This window comes from Idiotropiscis lumnitzeri, chromosome 6, assembly GCF_059441095.1.
Source record: "Idiotropiscis lumnitzeri isolate Australia: NSW breed Sydney's pygmy pipehorse chromosome 6, RoL_Ilum_1.0, whole genome shotgun sequence".
Lineage (NCBI taxonomy): Eukaryota > Metazoa > Chordata > Actinopteri > Syngnathiformes > Syngnathidae > Idiotropiscis > Idiotropiscis lumnitzeri.
In genome coordinates this window covers 2,698,612-2,716,684 of record NC_142396.1, presented here as the reverse complement: position 1 = coordinate 2,716,684, position 18,073 = coordinate 2,698,612, and the positions used below count along the sequence as shown (strand labels likewise).

Sequence of the window (18,073 nt, the reverse complement as noted above, 5' to 3'; positions counted from 1 at the left end):
TCCACTCCTTTATGACGGACAGCACATGGCATGGGATGGCCCCCCCCCCGAATGATTGGATTGAGACAGAGGTCGTACTTTGTATTAAAGTCACGATTCTACTCTGAGAAACAGTGGGATCTAGCTTTGAAATTGATTCATTCATCCTCAATTTGTGCCCGTCATTCCTTGATCCAGTGTAAAGTATTTTATAAAATACATTGTACCAATGCAACATTATCTAAAAGGTACCCAACGGATGAAGACGCTTACAATCGATGCGGCAAATCATGTTCACGTGTTTTGGGGTTGCCCTGAACTGAATGTTTTGGAAGGAGATTTTCGATTCACTCAGCCAAGCATATGGTCAGACCGTCCCTCCTAACCCACTTTCGACCATCTTTGGTGTGCCTCCTGACGCAAATCTAACTCAATCCACTCCAGCAGGCCTTGGCTTTTACTACTGTGTACCCCCCCCCCCCCCCCACACACACACACAATCCCATAATTTGTGGATAAAAGAGGCACTTTTCAAATAGAGGTTGGGAAAAACTCAAGATTTTCACCGAAAGGCTCGATCAATAAATTTAAGACCAATTGGCAGCTATTTTTGTTACTGGTTACGCGGTTTCCTGAGGTGGAACAAGAATAGGCAATCATCAATACGTTGAACTCACTTGTGAATTGAAGACCTTCCAAGATCGTTGGACTCAAGGCTTAATCCTTCTCTTCTATTCCAGACCAATACGCTTATTACGGCTTAAAGATTTCATATCATGACACATGGGTTTCACCAAATTATTTAATACAATGTTTCATAGCAGTAGAGCGGTGCTAAACGAGCATCTACAAAGGAAACGGCTGATGCCCGATTTAATTTCTGACAAAGGCAGAGTTGTCTCTGGAAGCTAGCTGTAGATAGCACACACTGGCCACTATGTGTCTGATGGCTGTCCTTTCTGTCGCGGTTCTTCGAACCATGTGTGAGGGAAGGAGGACCCAAGAGCGACAGGTAGGTTTGAGACCGGGTTTATTGAGGAAGGAGTCTGGGCAGCAAGCCCGGAGGGAACCACCACCAGGCGGGCGTCGGCGCGGCGAACGCCGGGAGGTGTCGACGAGCAGGCGTCGAAGAGGAGGTCGCCGGGAGGCACGGACGGGTGCAAGCCGGAGCGGGGGTCGCCGGGCGGCGCGGGCGCGGGTGCATCGGAAGGGGATGCGCCGGGAGGCGAAGTCGAGCTGGCGGAGAGGCGGGAGGCGCGGCGGAGTGGAGAGCGCTGACGGGATGAGTGCCTGGCAGGATCTCGGAGGCGGTGGCGGGCTGAGCGAGCCCGGACGGGTTCAGGTCGGCTAGACGGCGAAACAGAGAGAGCGGGGATCAGGCAGGCCCGAGGGCACGAGGCGTCAGGCGATCGGGAAGCGTAGCGAGACATGAGCCAGTACCACTTGAGGTGACGAGATAATCCGGCGTCGGGCTCCTGGCGTGGCTGGTTTTTATGATGCGTGCTGATTGCCGGCAACGAGCTGCAGGTGCGCCGGAGCCGACGCCCACTTTCTCCGGAGGAGGGCCTGGCTGGACGGATCGCGAACCTGCAAACAATCAGAGACTGCCACGCCCTCCTCCCCGACCCGAACCGTCACACTTTCTGTGCTACCATAACATATTGGAGCGCCTACTGTGGTTTATGGCGGCATTAATCAGCAAACTCACATTTATCAAAAGCAAAACACAGTTTTTGTTCATCGAACAGCAATAGCACATGTGCTATGATGCTATTACGGCGAGGATGTACCATGTGTTGCGTTTATAAACGCAGGACCATCGGGATATGTCCTGACCGACTCTCCGTCCAATGGGTCAAACAACAGTTAACAGCAATCATTCTGTAATCCTGTATAATCAAACAGTGAGGTTTATCTTGAACACAATATAACTTAATCGTTGTAAATCATATGTATGTGGTATGCGTTTTTTTTTTTTTTTTTGGAGCTGGCAAGCTCTCAGTATCCAATTTGGTATGTTGATATATAGTGTCCAAATCAGGAATGTTACCTAACGCAGATTTTGCTGATTTTACATCCGAGGTCTTAGCCCGATACTTAACTCATTTGATTAATTTGTTCCATCACTTCACCTGACTTGGCGCAGTACCTGACACAACTCGGTTGTCAGAATATACTAAGATACAGAGAAAAAAAATAGCTGTATTGTAGGAAGCGGGGGTGGTCAGGTACAGACCCCATTATCGTTGATGTGAATTAAGTGTCATGTCATGTCATTATCCACACCGTTTCTCCTGTACAGGGTCGCGGGAGGGTGCTGGAGCCTATCCCAGCTGACCCCGGGCGAAAGGCACACTTCACCCTGAACTGGTCGCCAGCCAGTCACAGGGAAGACATAGACGCCGTCACTGAGTGAGAACTGAACCCGCGCTGCCCGCACACAACTCAGGCGAGTGTACCACGACACCATCAGTGACTATGTGAATTAAGGTTAAATTAAAAATCAAATTTAAAAAAATCGTTCATTTTAGTTTTCATTAGCATAGTATATTGCCCTAAATGTATTCATATGACTTCAGTCCCATCGACTAATCAACATTGATTAAAAAAATCGATTGGTGTCCAAGTAAAGTGAAATATGTTTCTAAGTATTTATTTTTGTATTTGTAGGCAGTTTCACAGAATTTGAATAGTTTATGGACCCATTTAAATTCCACTCAACTTTTACACATCCATGCAAATTGCTTTTATGGGTGGCTGCAGCAACCCCACGAGCACACCGGGACAAGCTTAGCAGTGGTTAAAAAAAAAAAATAGAATCAATATCGGGGACTGAAAATTGAATCAAATCTGGGCTTGAGTGAATCATTACCTCCCTAATTTCTATACGTTTTTTTCTCTGTGTGTGGAAAATGCACAAGGGAACTCAAGGCGCCTTGCAAAATATGCATGGCGAGAGTGAGTGGTTGTTTGTCAGAGCGGAGTTTAGCACGCCGGTGTCCCCCCCCTTGATGATCTCCGTGTGCGACACGTGGCCCCACACATTCGTTACATCCAGGCGAGATGACTGCAATGCACTTTACTTTGGAGTCAGCCAGTCCACCCTCACCTCCAACTGGTCCAAAATGCTGCTGCTCGTCTTTTAACTGACGCTCGTAAGAAGGATTACATAACCCCAATCTTGGCCTTTTTTGCAATTTTCAAGGGACGATGGGCAACTTCCACTGGTTTCAGTTAAACATCCATCCATTATCTAAGCCGATTCTCCTCACTAGGGTCGCGGCGGTGCTCAAGCCTATCGCAGCTGTCTTCTAGCAGTCGGCGGGGTACGCCCTGAACTGGTTGCTAGCCAGGCAGATGCGGGGAGAACATGCAAACTGCACGCAGGAAGGCCCACGACCCCGGCACTGTAAAGATTTTCTTGACTGCTTCAATAGGAATATGAAATGAAGCAGTAGCAAAAGTCAATGAGGTCTGTCCACGTTCATAGCAACACCTACTTCTCATCAGCCCATTGATTATGTGGCCCTATGACTAGTTGATGCCACACCGCCCCCAAGTGGTGGGAGGTTTAAACCCAAAACATAGATCAACATCACAGAATTGTCTCATGCAAAGGATTTATTAAAAGGGAAATAGTTCAGATAATATTCCTCAATTAACCGTCGATTCCGCCAGACGCGGGATACAATAGCTAATCAAGAAAATCACAGAATCATTGCATTTATCAAATTAATTGAATCTTGAAGAAAAATCATCATAAAATATTAATCCTGTTTGAAATAACATGTGATAATAAGAGCAGGAAAAAGAGAATACATGTGATGAAATGATGTCTAATTTAGGTGAGCTTTCAAGGGTGATCAGTTCTTAAAATGCCCGAGATCTGATTAGTGGTGAGGTATTTTCGGGAAAGGACATTCGACTGGCTCTCCTCTCTATGCGCGTGATAACGGCTTATTTCTCGTTGAAGCAATGATTTGGCATCATCCAATTGGGAAAGGAGTAATCCAATTAGGGCTAAAATTCCTGACCAATTAAAATGCAAAAGTATTCCCTCATCATCAACATTTCCAAGATGGCGGCGCGCATTGACGCAGCGGCTAACGGCTCTCCCTCCTCTCAAATCTCGTTCGGCGCTTGAGTACAATGGCAATAAAGGGATTTCTGATTCTGACATGTCCCCATAAAATCCGCAAGCGCTTTCTGGTTGAGGCTTTTATAGCCTTTGTCTTTCTAGTAGATTCCAAAACGACTGCGCATGTCCCAAGGGAAATTGCCTTGCTTGTTTACTGGGGAAAGAGGGAGCCTGGTATTGCGCTCTGAATTCCTCGTACCTCGGGCTTTGGCTGACCTCAAATGAACCCTTCAGCTCACCAGAGTGGCTGACCTCATGTGAACCCTTTAGCTCACCAGATCTAGACCCAAAATCACACAATGCTTAATATGACAGATCTAAGCGGCAGAATACTTTACACAGGTAAGACTTACACACAAAGCAGTTTCAAAGCAGAACACAAAAGCTACTCAAATACAAACTGATTATTCTTTGATTAGTTGTTTGCCAGAGCAGATGCCGTCATCTTCTCATAGATGATCTCTGTGAGCGACACGTGGCCCCACACTTGCAGCTCCGTGATACGTGCCAATTCCATCACTTGGTATGGGAAATTCATCTCGTGGTCGTCGTTGATGAGAATGAGGAAACGGTCGACATCACACTTGATGACAACCTGGGCGACAAGAGGACACCGTTGCGTGTTCGTGAAAAGGCATGACGGCTAGGTGGCGACTCAACAAGTCAACGGACGCCTCCCATAGCGGAATGAGAACATGTTGCAGTTTGATGCCACGCCCACGTCCTTCCACATATACACATGATCGGCAGAAAAATGACCTCAACACATCTTGTGACTCAAGGCCTGTAAACTGTGAAGGCATCCATGCACAACATTGCACGTATGCCTTCATTGCGTTCCGTTTTAGATGAATGCACGCCGTCATTTGTGATGCAGCGTTTCTGCCAAGGGCCCAGAAATGCCACCAATCACGTTACAGGTGCTGCTGAATAAAAGATGCATCAAGACTAAAGAGTGACAAGCTGGCCTGACACTCGGCTCTTGGTTCGAAAAGGGCTCTCCTCTGGGAGTTCCCACGCAGAGGCCTTTGTGAGCGAGAGCAACCTCGCATGGCGCAAACTGCCAACTGGCAGCCTACCAATGCTGTTTTCATTTCATTCATACTGCTGGACATCAGATTCAATCACAAACTCTCCAGAGGGCAGTCAAAATTATTGGCTGCCCTCTCCCCTCCCTGTGCGCCTTGCACGTCTGGACAAACAATTGAGCGGATCCCTGTCAATCAACGAGTCCAACCGCTAACCAACCAATGGCGGGGCACATGTCGATGCGAGAGGGTGACACGGGGGTGGATTTTCACTCCTGTCCCGTCCCACTTCCACAGAACAAAATCCCGTCCCATCCCTTGCCGGTGAAAACGACTCCAATTCCATCCCGCTCCCGTTTTGGAGGTCAGCTACATTTTGATTTTTTAAACTTGGGTTGTTTCCTACTGCAGGGCTCGACACTACCTTCCGCAACTTTTTCAGGCGGTCACACCTTATTTTTGATGCGGTACAGCACGTCCATATTTGCTGGCGTACGGTCATCTCACATCGGCTGATAAAGACGAGTCACAAGTAAACGTTCCACTGCCGTCGCAGCAGCGGCTTGTCGGGGCATAGGCGGAAGTGTCGTAGGAGCCGACGTGGCAGAAATGCAGTTTTATTTAGCGAATCAAAATATGCAAACGGAACAGCCAGGGGCAAAAACAAACACAGAGGCAAGAAGTCGATTTGTAAAGCGTGACGTCATGAGCAAGCGCGCAGCCTCCGAAAGACCCCGACCACATCGAGCAACCCGTCCCACATGTAGGACCGACACCGAGCCTCGAGGCCTGGAGTTTGACACCCTTGCTTTAAAAGATATCAGTCAACGATAACGACACGCCCGGAACTGTGCGGTGGATGTGCTGCCCCCAACAAAACATGGAGCGACTGATCTTTTAGCAATGGAGGTGTGCGTGTGAGTGCAGAATACCCGCGTGAGTCACGTCACCTTGAATTTGAGTCCGGGTTCAACGCGCTTCTCGACAAGCTGCATTTGCTGACGCACATTCCAGGAAGTGGACTGTCTGGAATTCAACCAAATTATGTTGGTCGCGAAGTTCAACTTGAGGAGAAGTGCAACACTGTTGGTGTGGTCGTTGTTGTCTTCGTTATCATCATCATCGGCAGTGGGCACGATCAGGTTGACTTTAAACCTGGAACACAGATGCACAAATTTGTGCTCATTGCGTTAGCCTTCTCTGTGCGTGCGTGCGTGCGTGCGTGCGTGCGTGGGTGGGGAAAGGGGGCTCGTACCACTTTGCTAACTTTTTTGCTTCTCCTGTGATGGTGATGGCGCTGTTCACTTGGAGGCCGTCCTTCAATTTGACTGTGAGTCCACCAAGCTTCAATCGCACAATCAAAAATAAGAAGTGGCAAACACATTTTGAGTCGAAATTGTGTGTGAATGCTCAAATCTGACGCTGAACTGATTTCAATGTTGGAATGTCCACGTTCAACTTGAAATACTTTGAACCTGTCGAGTAACGTGGTAGGCTTTTCTTCACGCCAGGTGTGCAAGGTGAACAAAAATGGTTCTCAGCATTTACACAGAGGGAGAAAAAAAATCCTCAACTCACCTCTGTCGCTGAGATACTGAGCTTGCGCCTGTACAAGCGTGTGCTGTCACCAGACTGGCTCTCCTGCGCCACTTGCGGCTTCACTGAGGTAATTGCAAAATACTCTGCGGGCTTCTTGCACATAAAGCGGTTGAATTTCTTGCAGGACATCTGCTTCCATCTTCCAGTCTGAAAGACAAATGAGGTCCATTTCAGTGCATAGTGCAGGTGTGCTTCCAAATGCTAATTTCGGCACGCACCTCTTTTGACATCGCGACACAGCTCTTGTCACGGTTGTTGGGTTCTCCTGGGGCCCAGCGGGTGAAGGTTACTTTGTCTGCGTTTGACCACATGAACGTGCCTGGAACCCATCTGTTGTTCAGTCCGGTCCACATGTCGCCGGTTTCTACAAAGGTCGGATGGGAAAAGGTTCTCACATTCATCCTGTTGTTCTATAAAAGACCGCCGCCGCATTTAAGGTTGCAATGCGCACCCAAGTTGGAGGCCTTTTTCACCCACGTCTGCTCCACCTCAGAAAGGATGTAAACTAAGTCGGCATCATGTCTCAGGCAGTCATTCCCCGCACTATCCCACTTCATTTTGTTCTTTATAAATTTGTAGCAGAACCCCGCAAACTCCTGCCAGTCAGGTTCAGTGCATCTCAGCCCTGCAGGTGAGATCCCGTGTGAGTTATCAGTAATCAACATTTGATGCAAGATGAAATGGTTGATGAAGTCACCTCCGTCTGCAAACGTGAAGGCCAAATCCTCTGAGTCGCTTATGCTGCGGATCGTACAGTGACAATGAGTTGGGCCCTCTGAATGGGACTTTGCAGTGAAATTTGGCCACTCACGGAGTTGAGGTGATCCCGTTGTTGGTGGTGCCAATATAGTCGCTCTGTTCCGGAGCGCTCATCACAATACAGTCTCCTCCGATGTCGTCCCGAATGACACCAGCGTGAACAGCGGCCGCGCAGATGCTCGAGTCCTGCACTCACACATCAAGTCTCAGTCAAAGACAGGAACTCATCTGGCAGGTCATGACAGGGATGAGGCCAGGGAGACAAAGCCTCCTGCACGTGAAGGCTTGAGAGAAAATACTGCTTTCATCAAATTCTCTGGGTTTACAATGAACGCCAGCGTTTGCGTCATTGAAATCGCCGAATTTTGCTTATTTCCTGGTCTAAAACATGGGCGAGAAGGCAAGAGTCACACAGGCAGTTGGCGTGTGCCCACACACCAGAGACATTGCGATTTCTTTTCTCACAGCCCCGATGCGTCACTTACATCACTCACATACTGCGCATGCTGACATTCAACAGCCCGTCGAACGTATTGAATAAATGCGTGTGACAGATTCGCTCTTTGTGATGGGTCAGAAAAGCCACACAATGAGCGACCACAGTGAGCCAAACCTCTTTAGTGTTGCTGCTTTATTAGAGTAAAAGCTTAAAGTGTTTTTTCTGTCCTGTTGGTAAAGGAAATTGCAATATCTGTCAGAAATTTTGCTCCTCATTTGTTCCTAAAGGTCATACAATCACGCACCTCCTTGTAGGTGGACGTTCCGAACACGCTGTGCTCGGCTTTGGCGCATCCTGGTGGACAATAGAACCTGCAGAAGACATGAGTGTTATGAAATTGACGACAGGAGGCGGTGGTCCTGAAACATCACGTCAGGTGCTGCGACTCACGTCATCGGATCGGTGAACTGGGCGTAGTTCCATTTCTGAGCGCAGGTCATCTCAGAATCTGTCAGAGAAAAGGTGAAATCCAAACAATTTAGTTTTTTTTTATCCCAGCAACCACGGCGGTGGAGTGTCTTCGCGCACCAAGCTTGCATCCTAAGACGTCAAAGCGAAGGCCGAAGTTGACACCTTCCTCCAGGGGCAGAATGCGGATGTACTGAGCGGACGCGGGCGTGCCAAGCAAGTGCGTCCCCCCGCCGGTAAACTAGAAATGGAACATCTCCACGTTTGCATTTGACAAGTTTCGACAATGAGGTCGGGAGTCGGGTGACTGACCGGCCACTCACCTGCCCGTCCGGAAGTTGGGTCCATGTTTTCCCATCAACACTCAGCTTCATCTCAAAGTCTATGCCCCAGAACATGGGGTCAGTGTGAAGACACCCCTGGGTCACGATCCCCGTCACCTTTGTCACGTGACGGAGGTTCACCTGGATCCAGCTGCCGATGGCTGCAGGAGGCGGACGTTAGTTTGCTCAGGACACCAAAGTGCAGCGCGGGAGGCTGGATAGCCGTCAATTTTCTACATACCATCGCCCAACGGTCTCCAGCAGGTCATCCCGTTCAGGCGGGAATTCTCATGGCTGACATCGCTCATAAACGAGGAGGCACTAAAGTCTGAGTCTGCAATCCTCCCGTCTGCGATGCCCAGACTGTCGAGACACACTGAGAACAGCCAAAAGTCCATTTGGAGTTGAACGGATGCTCAAAGGCCTTATTAACTCAATGTCGGGCCATCTGCCCCCTCTCGAGATTCCTTGCATTGTTTGTCGAGACCGGTAGTAGCCAACCTTTTATGGCTTGCGGACCCCCGAACGTTATTCACTCACATGTGTTGATGATTCTCCAAAAGTGGAGTGGAACACAACTGACTGTTGAGTGAACATTATTTCATTTCCAATGTTAATCAATCAAGCATGGAAGTAGGTTGCCTTGAAAATCAATAAATCGGCCCCAAAATATGCCTTTGTGATATACATATAAAACAACTCGGATAGAAGCCAAAAAGTCCATCCTTTTGACGTGGGCTTTTTCAACTTTTTATTACAACTTTCACTATCAGGAACAAAACACAGAGCAAGAATATTAGTCAGAGCCACCGTAGCGGTCATCTGAGCTTGAATGAGACAAGAAATCAATTCTAAAATGTTTCCATGTTACCCCTGCAATGTGTCGCGAACCCCCCTGACCCTGGTTGTGAGATGCTGCATTCGACATGTGAGATGTGGCACCCACCTTTCTGTTCACAGCTGTAGACTATCTCCAGGTACTTGGAGACGCCCGGGCAGGTCTCCTCCTCGAAAGGGTCCGTAAGGCAATATTGACGGTTGTTGCATTTCTTCCTGTAGTGAGGGAGGACGCCTTCCACCGTGCAACGCTCTGCGAAACACAACACACCGGTCAGGCCCGAGTTGACGTGATGTTTCCGGGGCCACGGCCACTGTTGCAACTCAACGAGTTCAGCGAACCAAAGTTGAAAATAAACAACTTGTTTGGCTGCAACAGTAGCGCAGCTCACTTGTGGATTCTCGCATCCTACTGTTTGATCCTTCTTTGGCCGGACAAACGTCGCCACTCCTTCTTCCGTAGAAAGCCGATTGGATGAAGATGACGCTTTGATTTGGATCCTCAGACGGACAAAGGAGGTTGGCGCGGCTGCCGTCGCAGACGAGGAGTTCTCGGAAACCTGCCAGCGCACCGTCATGGCCTTTTTGTCACAACCTTTTGAAGTCACCATTCATGGAAACTTACCGTCATGCCGTGGAGGTTCGGGGGTCTTTCCTGCAAGATAAAAGCCAAAGGTGAGCGTCGACACATGGCGAGAATTGGCTGAGAGTCCCATCCTATACCTCTTCCTCTTTTCTTGCAAATGTAGCCACTCTTCTTCTGGCAGGCGTCAAATTTCCATTCATCCTTGTCTTTGAGGAAGGAAAGGCAGTTTCCACCCTGGGTGTCATCTGGAAGGAGACGACAGATGCTAGGCGCTCTTCTTCCCATTCCTCCACACCGTGGCCCACAAACACGGACGGGTCGGCTTTTGAGACCAACCTGCTCTCGAGTGGACGTAACTGAACACGGATCCGTCGGTCCACTTGCCGCCGTCTGCCGTGATAGGGGTGTTGGCGCCCAACCAAAGAGAGGACACGGTCGGCAGAAGTGCAGAAAGACCTTTGGATCAAAGCTAAACATGAATACGTTGCCAACAGAACTGGAGTCAGAAGTGAGAATGCTATTTAATCCAGGTCCTGTGCATTTCACGGTGGGTAGACCTGTTAAAACGTCCAATCAGTGAATGACGCCGTAAGGATCGGTAAATGTCGTCCCATCAGTCGGAGTCAACTTGTGAATGTAACATTTACGGTCGTGGAAATTGAGTTTATTCACTCAAATGAATGCTTCTCACGTCTATGCCTATGAAAATAATGTTGGTGAAATATGCAAACCGGCATTTTATAACAAGCGCGCTAGTTGCTTTTGCCTCCAGCTAAGTTAGGCCACGTTGTTTACAAACTGTGAAGGGATGACAGATGACGAACACAGCATACAATTTGCTAATGGATTCTGGATGCTTGGGCTAACATGTCCGCTTGCGCTGTTTCTCGAGCTTTTGCAAAAGCCGTTTCTGAGGGGCCGCGCGGCAAAGAGGCTGACTCTGAACCTGGCCCGGTTCAATACTTCAGTACAATCAATGCAGTTTTGCGCTTTGCTCCCACTGTCTTTTTAAAAACATGCATGCTAGCATATGTTTTAGCGCGCAACCGTACGTTATAAGCTAACGTATGTTTTATCATGCCTGCGCCCAATAACACGGTGCCCCTAAATACAGAAATAGCACACGCAACTGAGACTGCACCTTTTAATGTGGGCCTTTTGGTCGTGAAAATACGGTTCTTTATTTCAGGTTTTTTTCGCTCCTGGGCTATTATGTCGAAAATTCTTTTGTATATTAACATTGTATTTTTAACTACGGTATTCATGTGCATGAAACGTGCGATATAAAGCTTCCTTGCCTTGTCCATGCAATTTATGAGCATATTTTAATGAGATTGGTAATTAAATACGAATTAGTAGGTTTACTTTTTTTTTGTATTTTAACGTAAATTAAAATTGAGGAAACAATATGAAGGGGGCACGGTGGACAACTGGTGAGAAGGATGGCCTCACAGTGCAGAGGTCGTGGGTTCGATTCCGGCTACGGCCTTCCTGTGTGGAGTTTGCTTGTTTTCCCCGTGCCTGCGTGGCTTTCCTCTGGGTACTCCGGTTTCCTCCCACATTCCAAAATCATGCACGAGAGGTTGATTGGACACTCTAATATGTCACTAGGTACGAGTGTGAGCGCGGTTGGTTGTTCGTCTTTGTGTGCTCTGCGATTGGCCGGCAACCCGTTCAGGGTGTCCCGACTTTTGCCTGAAGATGGATTCATTCATCAAGGACGGACGGGCAGCCTACCTTCTATGAACTTCTGTTCGTCCGAGTCAGTGATACTGAGCAGGTCGCCTCCGCGGCGGACACAGTCATCACGCGCCTCCTGCCACGTCTTGGTGGACTTGCGGTTGATCAGGTAGCAGAAGTCGTTGGAAGGGTTGTCTTGCCACCAGCCGCACTTTGCACTCCAGCCTGCAAGCGAGACTCAAGTCACTTTGGGACAAACTCACGACGAGGCCACATGTCAACTGCAGGGTGGGACGCCCACTTGGTATTGATGTTGACGGCTGAAGAAACGGTCGAGTCTTGGCTGGAAGGACACAAGAGGGATCAAATATGAGAGCGTGCGTGAGAGTGCAAAGTGGGCTGTTGTGACTTTCGCACCTTTTTTGCAGACGGATGGCCGATTGATGGTGCAATCCTGTTTCCAAACCTTTCCAGCCGAGAGAGTTCCGCATTCACCTGAACCACTTGGCCCGCTGTCACTCCACAGGATGTCAGCCTGCAACAACATGTCGGACGTGACTTGAGCGTGTTTGGTGCTGCAGTCGCTCGTGATGGCTTCCCACCGCATTTCCTCCTAAATTTTTCCTCACATCATTTTTCTCACACAATAGAAATTGTTGCAACATTCCAACTTTTGTCCAGCAAAAACACAACATTGAGTTTCACACTGAAACTTTTCAAATGGTTTCTTTTTATTCTGTAAAATGTTTCCTCGTGAAATCAATTTAGTGGACTGGTTACCTTTTCCATGTAAATGACAATTCTAATCCTCAAAGAGGTTTTTCTCTTCTCGTAACATGATGACCATTCTTATCAAAGCATTTCCTCCTAATGCCATAAAACTCTGCTTGAGTTGTGTCCTCACTTTTAACTTTTGCCGTTAAATACGACAGCTTCAACTGACAACTTTTGCTGTAAACGTGTCACTTACTGTGCTTGTGCCGTCACTCCACTCCCAAGAGCCGCCCTTGCTCTTCTTGAGTCCCGACCAACTACCAAGATCTGTACGGCGTAAATCTTGAGGAAGGCAGAACAAGCACTTCAGCACAAGAACGGCATCCGAACTTGTCCGATGTTATGAGGCATTGTGGCATCGTCAGTTGGTCTTTTTGCTTACCCTCAAAAAATTTGCCATCTTCCTCTGAATGGACGCTGGCCAGATGGCCATTCTTTCCTACGCAGGACGCTTCGGCTGCCTGCCAATTATTCTTCTTCTCCTCGTAGTGATAGCAAGAGTCCTTGTGCAGGAACTCTCCAGGGTCGCAGTAGGAAGCTGAAACCCAAAAGAAATTGATTAGAAAACCACAGCGAGACGGTGCAGGTGTGAGATAGAATCGTCGCTGCCACTCACTCTCCCATCGACTGTAACCGTAATCTTTGTGGGAACACGGCTGTTCCGGGCAGTCTGCAGGAAGACGACGTGATTGCGCCTTTCTCCTTTCAACATCAACGTGACGACGAACGTGCAGACTTACTGTCAAGCGACCGCTCGCACATGTACGCCAACGAGGATCCGCACGAGGCGCGTCTCCACTTGCCAGGCTGGTTGTCTTTGTACACACCTTGGTTGACGTACGCGCAGGACTCGTCTGCGCTGTCGGGAGACGTCCTGAAAAGCGAGACACACATTCGACAAATGGGAAAGATTGGCCTATTTTCCCACCTATCACGTGTGCTTCTCACATTTTGGAAAAGGGTGGACCAACATAACCTTCTCACCTTCCATTTTGATTTGATTCCCAGTTGGCGTAGGTCGCCGTCACACGGGCGTCGGACCAAGTCAGCTCCTCTCTTTCCGCTTCATAATGACACCAGACCTCGCCGCATTTCTGCAGAGACCAATTCCGGTTGTCAATCGAGTAATTGTAGCAAAGCGACCGCCGCTTGCGCTTCCGTCTCACCAGATTGGAGAGTCCGATCCAGAACGGGTCCACGCCCATTTGCTCCTTCACGAAGGCTTCCTCGTGTGACGAGGCGATGGAGACCAGGTCGCCGCCCTCCCAGACGCAGTCGTGACGGGCCCCCAGCCAACCGTTGGGGGTCGCCACCTTCTTGTAGCAGCTGGAGCCAAAAGCGCGCCACCCGTCCTCACACATTGATCCTTGATCGACTGAGGACAAATTTGGGGGTTATTCTGATAAAACGGCATAATTGTCTTGTCAGTATTTCGTAAAAACTAGAAATTCAGCAAGCGAGCAGTTGTGCAAGCGCCTCATTTCAGTTTTTGCCGATTGCGTCACCTGCATTCCTGACAATTGACACGCCCACAAAGGAAAGCACGCTTCATTTTTAGGACTTGAGAAAAGAAGCCTTCTTAATTCCTTGCATCCAAGTGACAATATTTTGTGCATTTCGGCCCAATGTCACATCTTACCTCTTCCTCTTCTCTTGCAGATGTAGCTGCTCTTCTGCTGGCAATTGTCTGCTTTCCAGCGGCCGTTGCCAGTGAGTAAGGAAAGACAGGTTTTGCCAAGGAGGTCACCGGTGGTACCTGGAAGGAGACGACACATGCTAAGCTCTCCTCCATTTCTGCCCGCAGTCTGCGATGAACATCGGGCGGGTTTTAGACCGACTTGGGTTCCAGTGGGTGTAAGTCGACGGGGACCCATCAGTCCACTCGATGTGGTCTTCAGACATGGTTTTGCCGCCCAACCACAGAGAAAGTCCGGTCGATAGAAGTGCGGACAGCCCTTTGAATCAAAGGTAAACACGAAACACAAATTTGAAACATCTTCCAAGTACGTGAGTGGCTTGTTGTTCCTCCGTGGACTCTTTACGATGGGAACTGTGCGAGCGTTTATTTTGTCCTTCGGCCGCCCGTATGGCATGTTGGACTGTATGACTTTTTCAATCCCTTGAAAGATATTGCGTCAGTCAAGGAAGATTCACGTTGTTACAGAGAGAGGAGGTCGGCGTGAATGTAGACAAGAAAACAAAACCCCCCAAAAAACGGGGATCTGCTAAAAGGCGGAGCGTGCTCCCATTCATTTGAATGGAACCTGAGCAATAAGTACGCCGCTCGCGTGCGTTTTTACCACCAGCGTCATCATTTCATTCACGGGTACACCCGAAAATAGCCCTCAGGTTCCGTCTTCGGGGCATGAATGCAGATGACTTCATGATGACTGCTCTCTGCGGCCCCTGCCCCATTATCACCATCAAGAATGCAGATTTTGACTTCCGTATGCAGTTGCAGCCACAAGCGCGAGCACACGATGGCGAGAATTGAGCTCAAAAGCATTTCAACTGAAGAGCTGTTTACTTGCCTTTGTGATTCCAGCGGTTAGGCCAGATGTACAGACAACTGACTTTAAACACTCTGGTCACGGCGCTGAGTTAAATCCACTGAAAAAATTAGATCATAATTCATGAAAAGGGGCGGGGCGGATTAACGACACGCCTCTGCTACAAGGACGAGGGAATAATTGACATGTAATCTTAACCATAAAAACGTGAGTTTTAGCAACTATTTACACAATGCCGCTCGGCATGCCGGGAATTTCTGCATCAACCTCCGCCTGCGTAAGGGCAATGTGTTTTCTGCAAGAACCTCCGAATAACAATTTGCGTCAAAAAGTATTTTTTCTTCCGTTTGGCTCCCATGCGCTTGTTGCTATCCGCTCGCTCATGGACAGAGGTGGGCAATTTACGACATTTCTAAAACACACACAGGCATCTCCTCCCCTGCTCCACCAGCCACATGAATCCAGTGAAATTGTATTGTTTGCCTTGCATGTCATTATCACAAACAACTGAGCATAAATGAGCCGACTGGCCACCTGATTGGCGAGTTTAACACGATACCCCAAATCGATGAGGTTGATGGTGTGACTTTTTTACAAATAAAAGGCAAATTGAATTGGAACTATACTCTTTGGTAATGTATTCCACATGCACAAAAAGTACATTTTTTTCTCCTTGAAATTGTCTGTGCACGGCGCTCTGCGTGTGCAAACGACAACGGATGCAGCCGGAACTTGGAGTGCCGTGCATCGTGGTCACCATTTTCAACCGGGTAACTTCATTTTTTGGGTACACTTGGGGAAAAAAACATGAAAAAATTGAAAAGGTTCTCTTTTTTTACCTTGAAGGAAAGAGTAATTTGGAAAAACAGACACCAATCAAGTTGATATTAGAACCAAAACGGAATATATTTTAAATGAGGAGTTCGTTGAATTTGAAAAAAATAATGACATCTTATTTTTAAGTTACTTTTTAAAATCTGATGAATCGATACCACAATGCTTTCGACATTTTACAAGGAAAATGCAAAATTTGCAACCATACCGAGTAAAGCTAACCTGTAATGAGGATCTCGGTCTAGACTCTAGACTATGGGATATAATGTCAAATGTTTTGACTATATTTCTCTCAATAAGATGTCCTTTTTAAAATGCAAACATTGGAATGACATTTCCTCTAACTAAAATGATCCATTTACTCAATTCTACACATGGGAAAGATACTGTAAATCAGGCATCACCAAATGGCGGACCGCGGGCCGGATCCGGACCGCCGGATGGTTCGGACCGGACCCATGGCCAATCTATGATGACTTTTTTTCAGGGCGCATTCGCAAACGTTGGCGCTGCAATTCTAGTAAATACGGAAAAGGCGTCACTGATTTGAGCCAATCCAATCTTTTGTTTACGATCCATTGCCAATTGCGCAGCAGACCGGAAGAGAGTGCTGCTGACAGTACGCCTTGCTAAAAAGTGAGCGAGGTCGATGCGTGTTGTTTTAAATGAACGGACGGAGAAATTTAGTTTGGTTCTGGCTGCAGCCGATTCAAAACCAGTGTGCATCATATGCTCCGAAAGCGTCGCAACATTGCCAAGCGCCACTACGAAACAAAGCACCGCCCTTTTGTGCACAGTTATCCGCTGACGTTTGAGGTGAGCGCATGCAAAAACATCGAACTTCGAGTGCAGTAGAACAGATGTTTACATTTTCGTTTACAGCCCAGCGGCATGCAAACAAATGTTCACTAAAAGTATCATGGATTTGGGGGAAACCTAAAAAAACGTTCAAGTGATGGGACGTTGTGAAGGAGTGCTTAAATGCGGTTGCACAAACATTATTTAAAGGAAAACACAAAACCCAGATGTGTGAAATAATCCACCAAATCCCAATGGCCCTGACTTCGTTCCAACCCAGATTTAAGTCACTGGCAGGGCAGTCACAAACACATTTTTCTCATGAAGAGAAGTGAAAAAAATATTCAAAAGAAAAAGTGGTGTCAAAGTTTTTTATGAGGACAGCCATTTTTATTGATTGTGTACTCAACATGGTTTACTTGGATAATTAGGCTTTCCGTTTTTTTAGGCTGATAACTCTTTGATTGAAAAAAAAAAAGGTAAAAGATGTTAACTCAATGCTTCGCACTTGATATATTTCTGCAGGAGATAGTTGACTCTTTTTTTCTGGACGTGGCACCCTTAAATTCCTGGAGCCACATTTTCTTGAATGTGAAATAAACACCTTATATTTGTTTGACTGGCAAAGGTGTTTCGTGGGAACATTGCTAAATATTTCGTATTTAAGTGTGCTCTGTTGAAAATGACTAAATATTGAAACTATATAAAAATGTGAAAATCCTAGTTTGTTTTTTTGCCAGATAAACTAGTTCAAAATGAAGACCGAAATGCTCAGCAATGTCAAGACAACTACTTGATGTCGAGTAACCAAATCCAGGTGATGTCTGGGGCATGGTTGACATGAGTGCAATTTTTTTTTTCCTTCTTTTTGATGGAAAGAAAATGAGCAAAATGTTGACGTCAGAAGCTGGGCCACCTCACTTTTGGATTCATTCATCAAGGACGGACGGGCAGCCTACCTTCTATGAACGCCTGTTCAGGCAAGTCAGTGATACTGAGCAGGTCGCCTCCGCGGCGGACACAATCATCACGCGCCTCCTGCCACGTCTTGGTGGACTTGCGGTTGATCAGGTAGCAGAAGTCGTTGGAAGGGTTGTCTTGCCACCAGCCGCACTTTGCACTCCAGCCTGCAAGCGAGACTCAAGTCACTTTGGGACAAACTCACGACGAGGCCACATGTCAACTGCAGGGTGGGACGCCCACTTGGTATTGATGTTGACGGCAGAAGAAACGGTCGAGTCTTGGCTGGAAGGACACAAGAGGGATCAAATATGAGAGCGTGCGTGAGAGTGCAAAGTGGGCTGTCGTGACTTTCGCACCT

The 18,073-nt window shown here is 47.7% G+C and overlaps 1 protein-coding gene across 1 annotated transcript; it reads right to left on the bottom strand.

The window, feature by feature from the left end:
- Nucleotides 1–3,615: 3,615 nt before the first annotated feature.
- On the bottom strand, nt 3,616–13,914 carry LOC148334507 (C-type mannose receptor 2-like). The gene is made up of 27 exons (XM_088299486.1): nt 13,777–13,914; nt 13,595–13,704; nt 13,351–13,484; nt 13,227–13,280; nt 12,993–13,148; nt 12,807–12,892; nt 12,254–12,371; nt 12,138–12,179; nt 11,894–12,061; nt 10,493–10,612; nt 10,294–10,443; nt 10,196–10,225; nt 9,984–10,130; nt 9,680–9,823; nt 8,975–9,109; nt 8,734–8,894; nt 8,531–8,651; nt 8,393–8,450; nt 8,247–8,313; nt 7,556–7,689; nt 7,442–7,485; nt 7,196–7,369; nt 6,963–7,108; nt 6,724–6,891; nt 6,401–6,489; nt 6,096–6,300; nt 3,616–4,712 (listed from the first exon to the last, which is right to left on the bottom strand). Exons 1-27 carry the CDS (start codon nt 13,813–13,815, stop codon nt 4,533–4,535), a joined length of 3,180 nt encoding a protein of 1,059 aa, XP_088155612.1. The 5' UTR covers nt 13,816–13,914; the 3' UTR covers nt 3,616–4,532.
- Nucleotides 13,915–18,073: the final 4,159 nt, after the last annotated feature.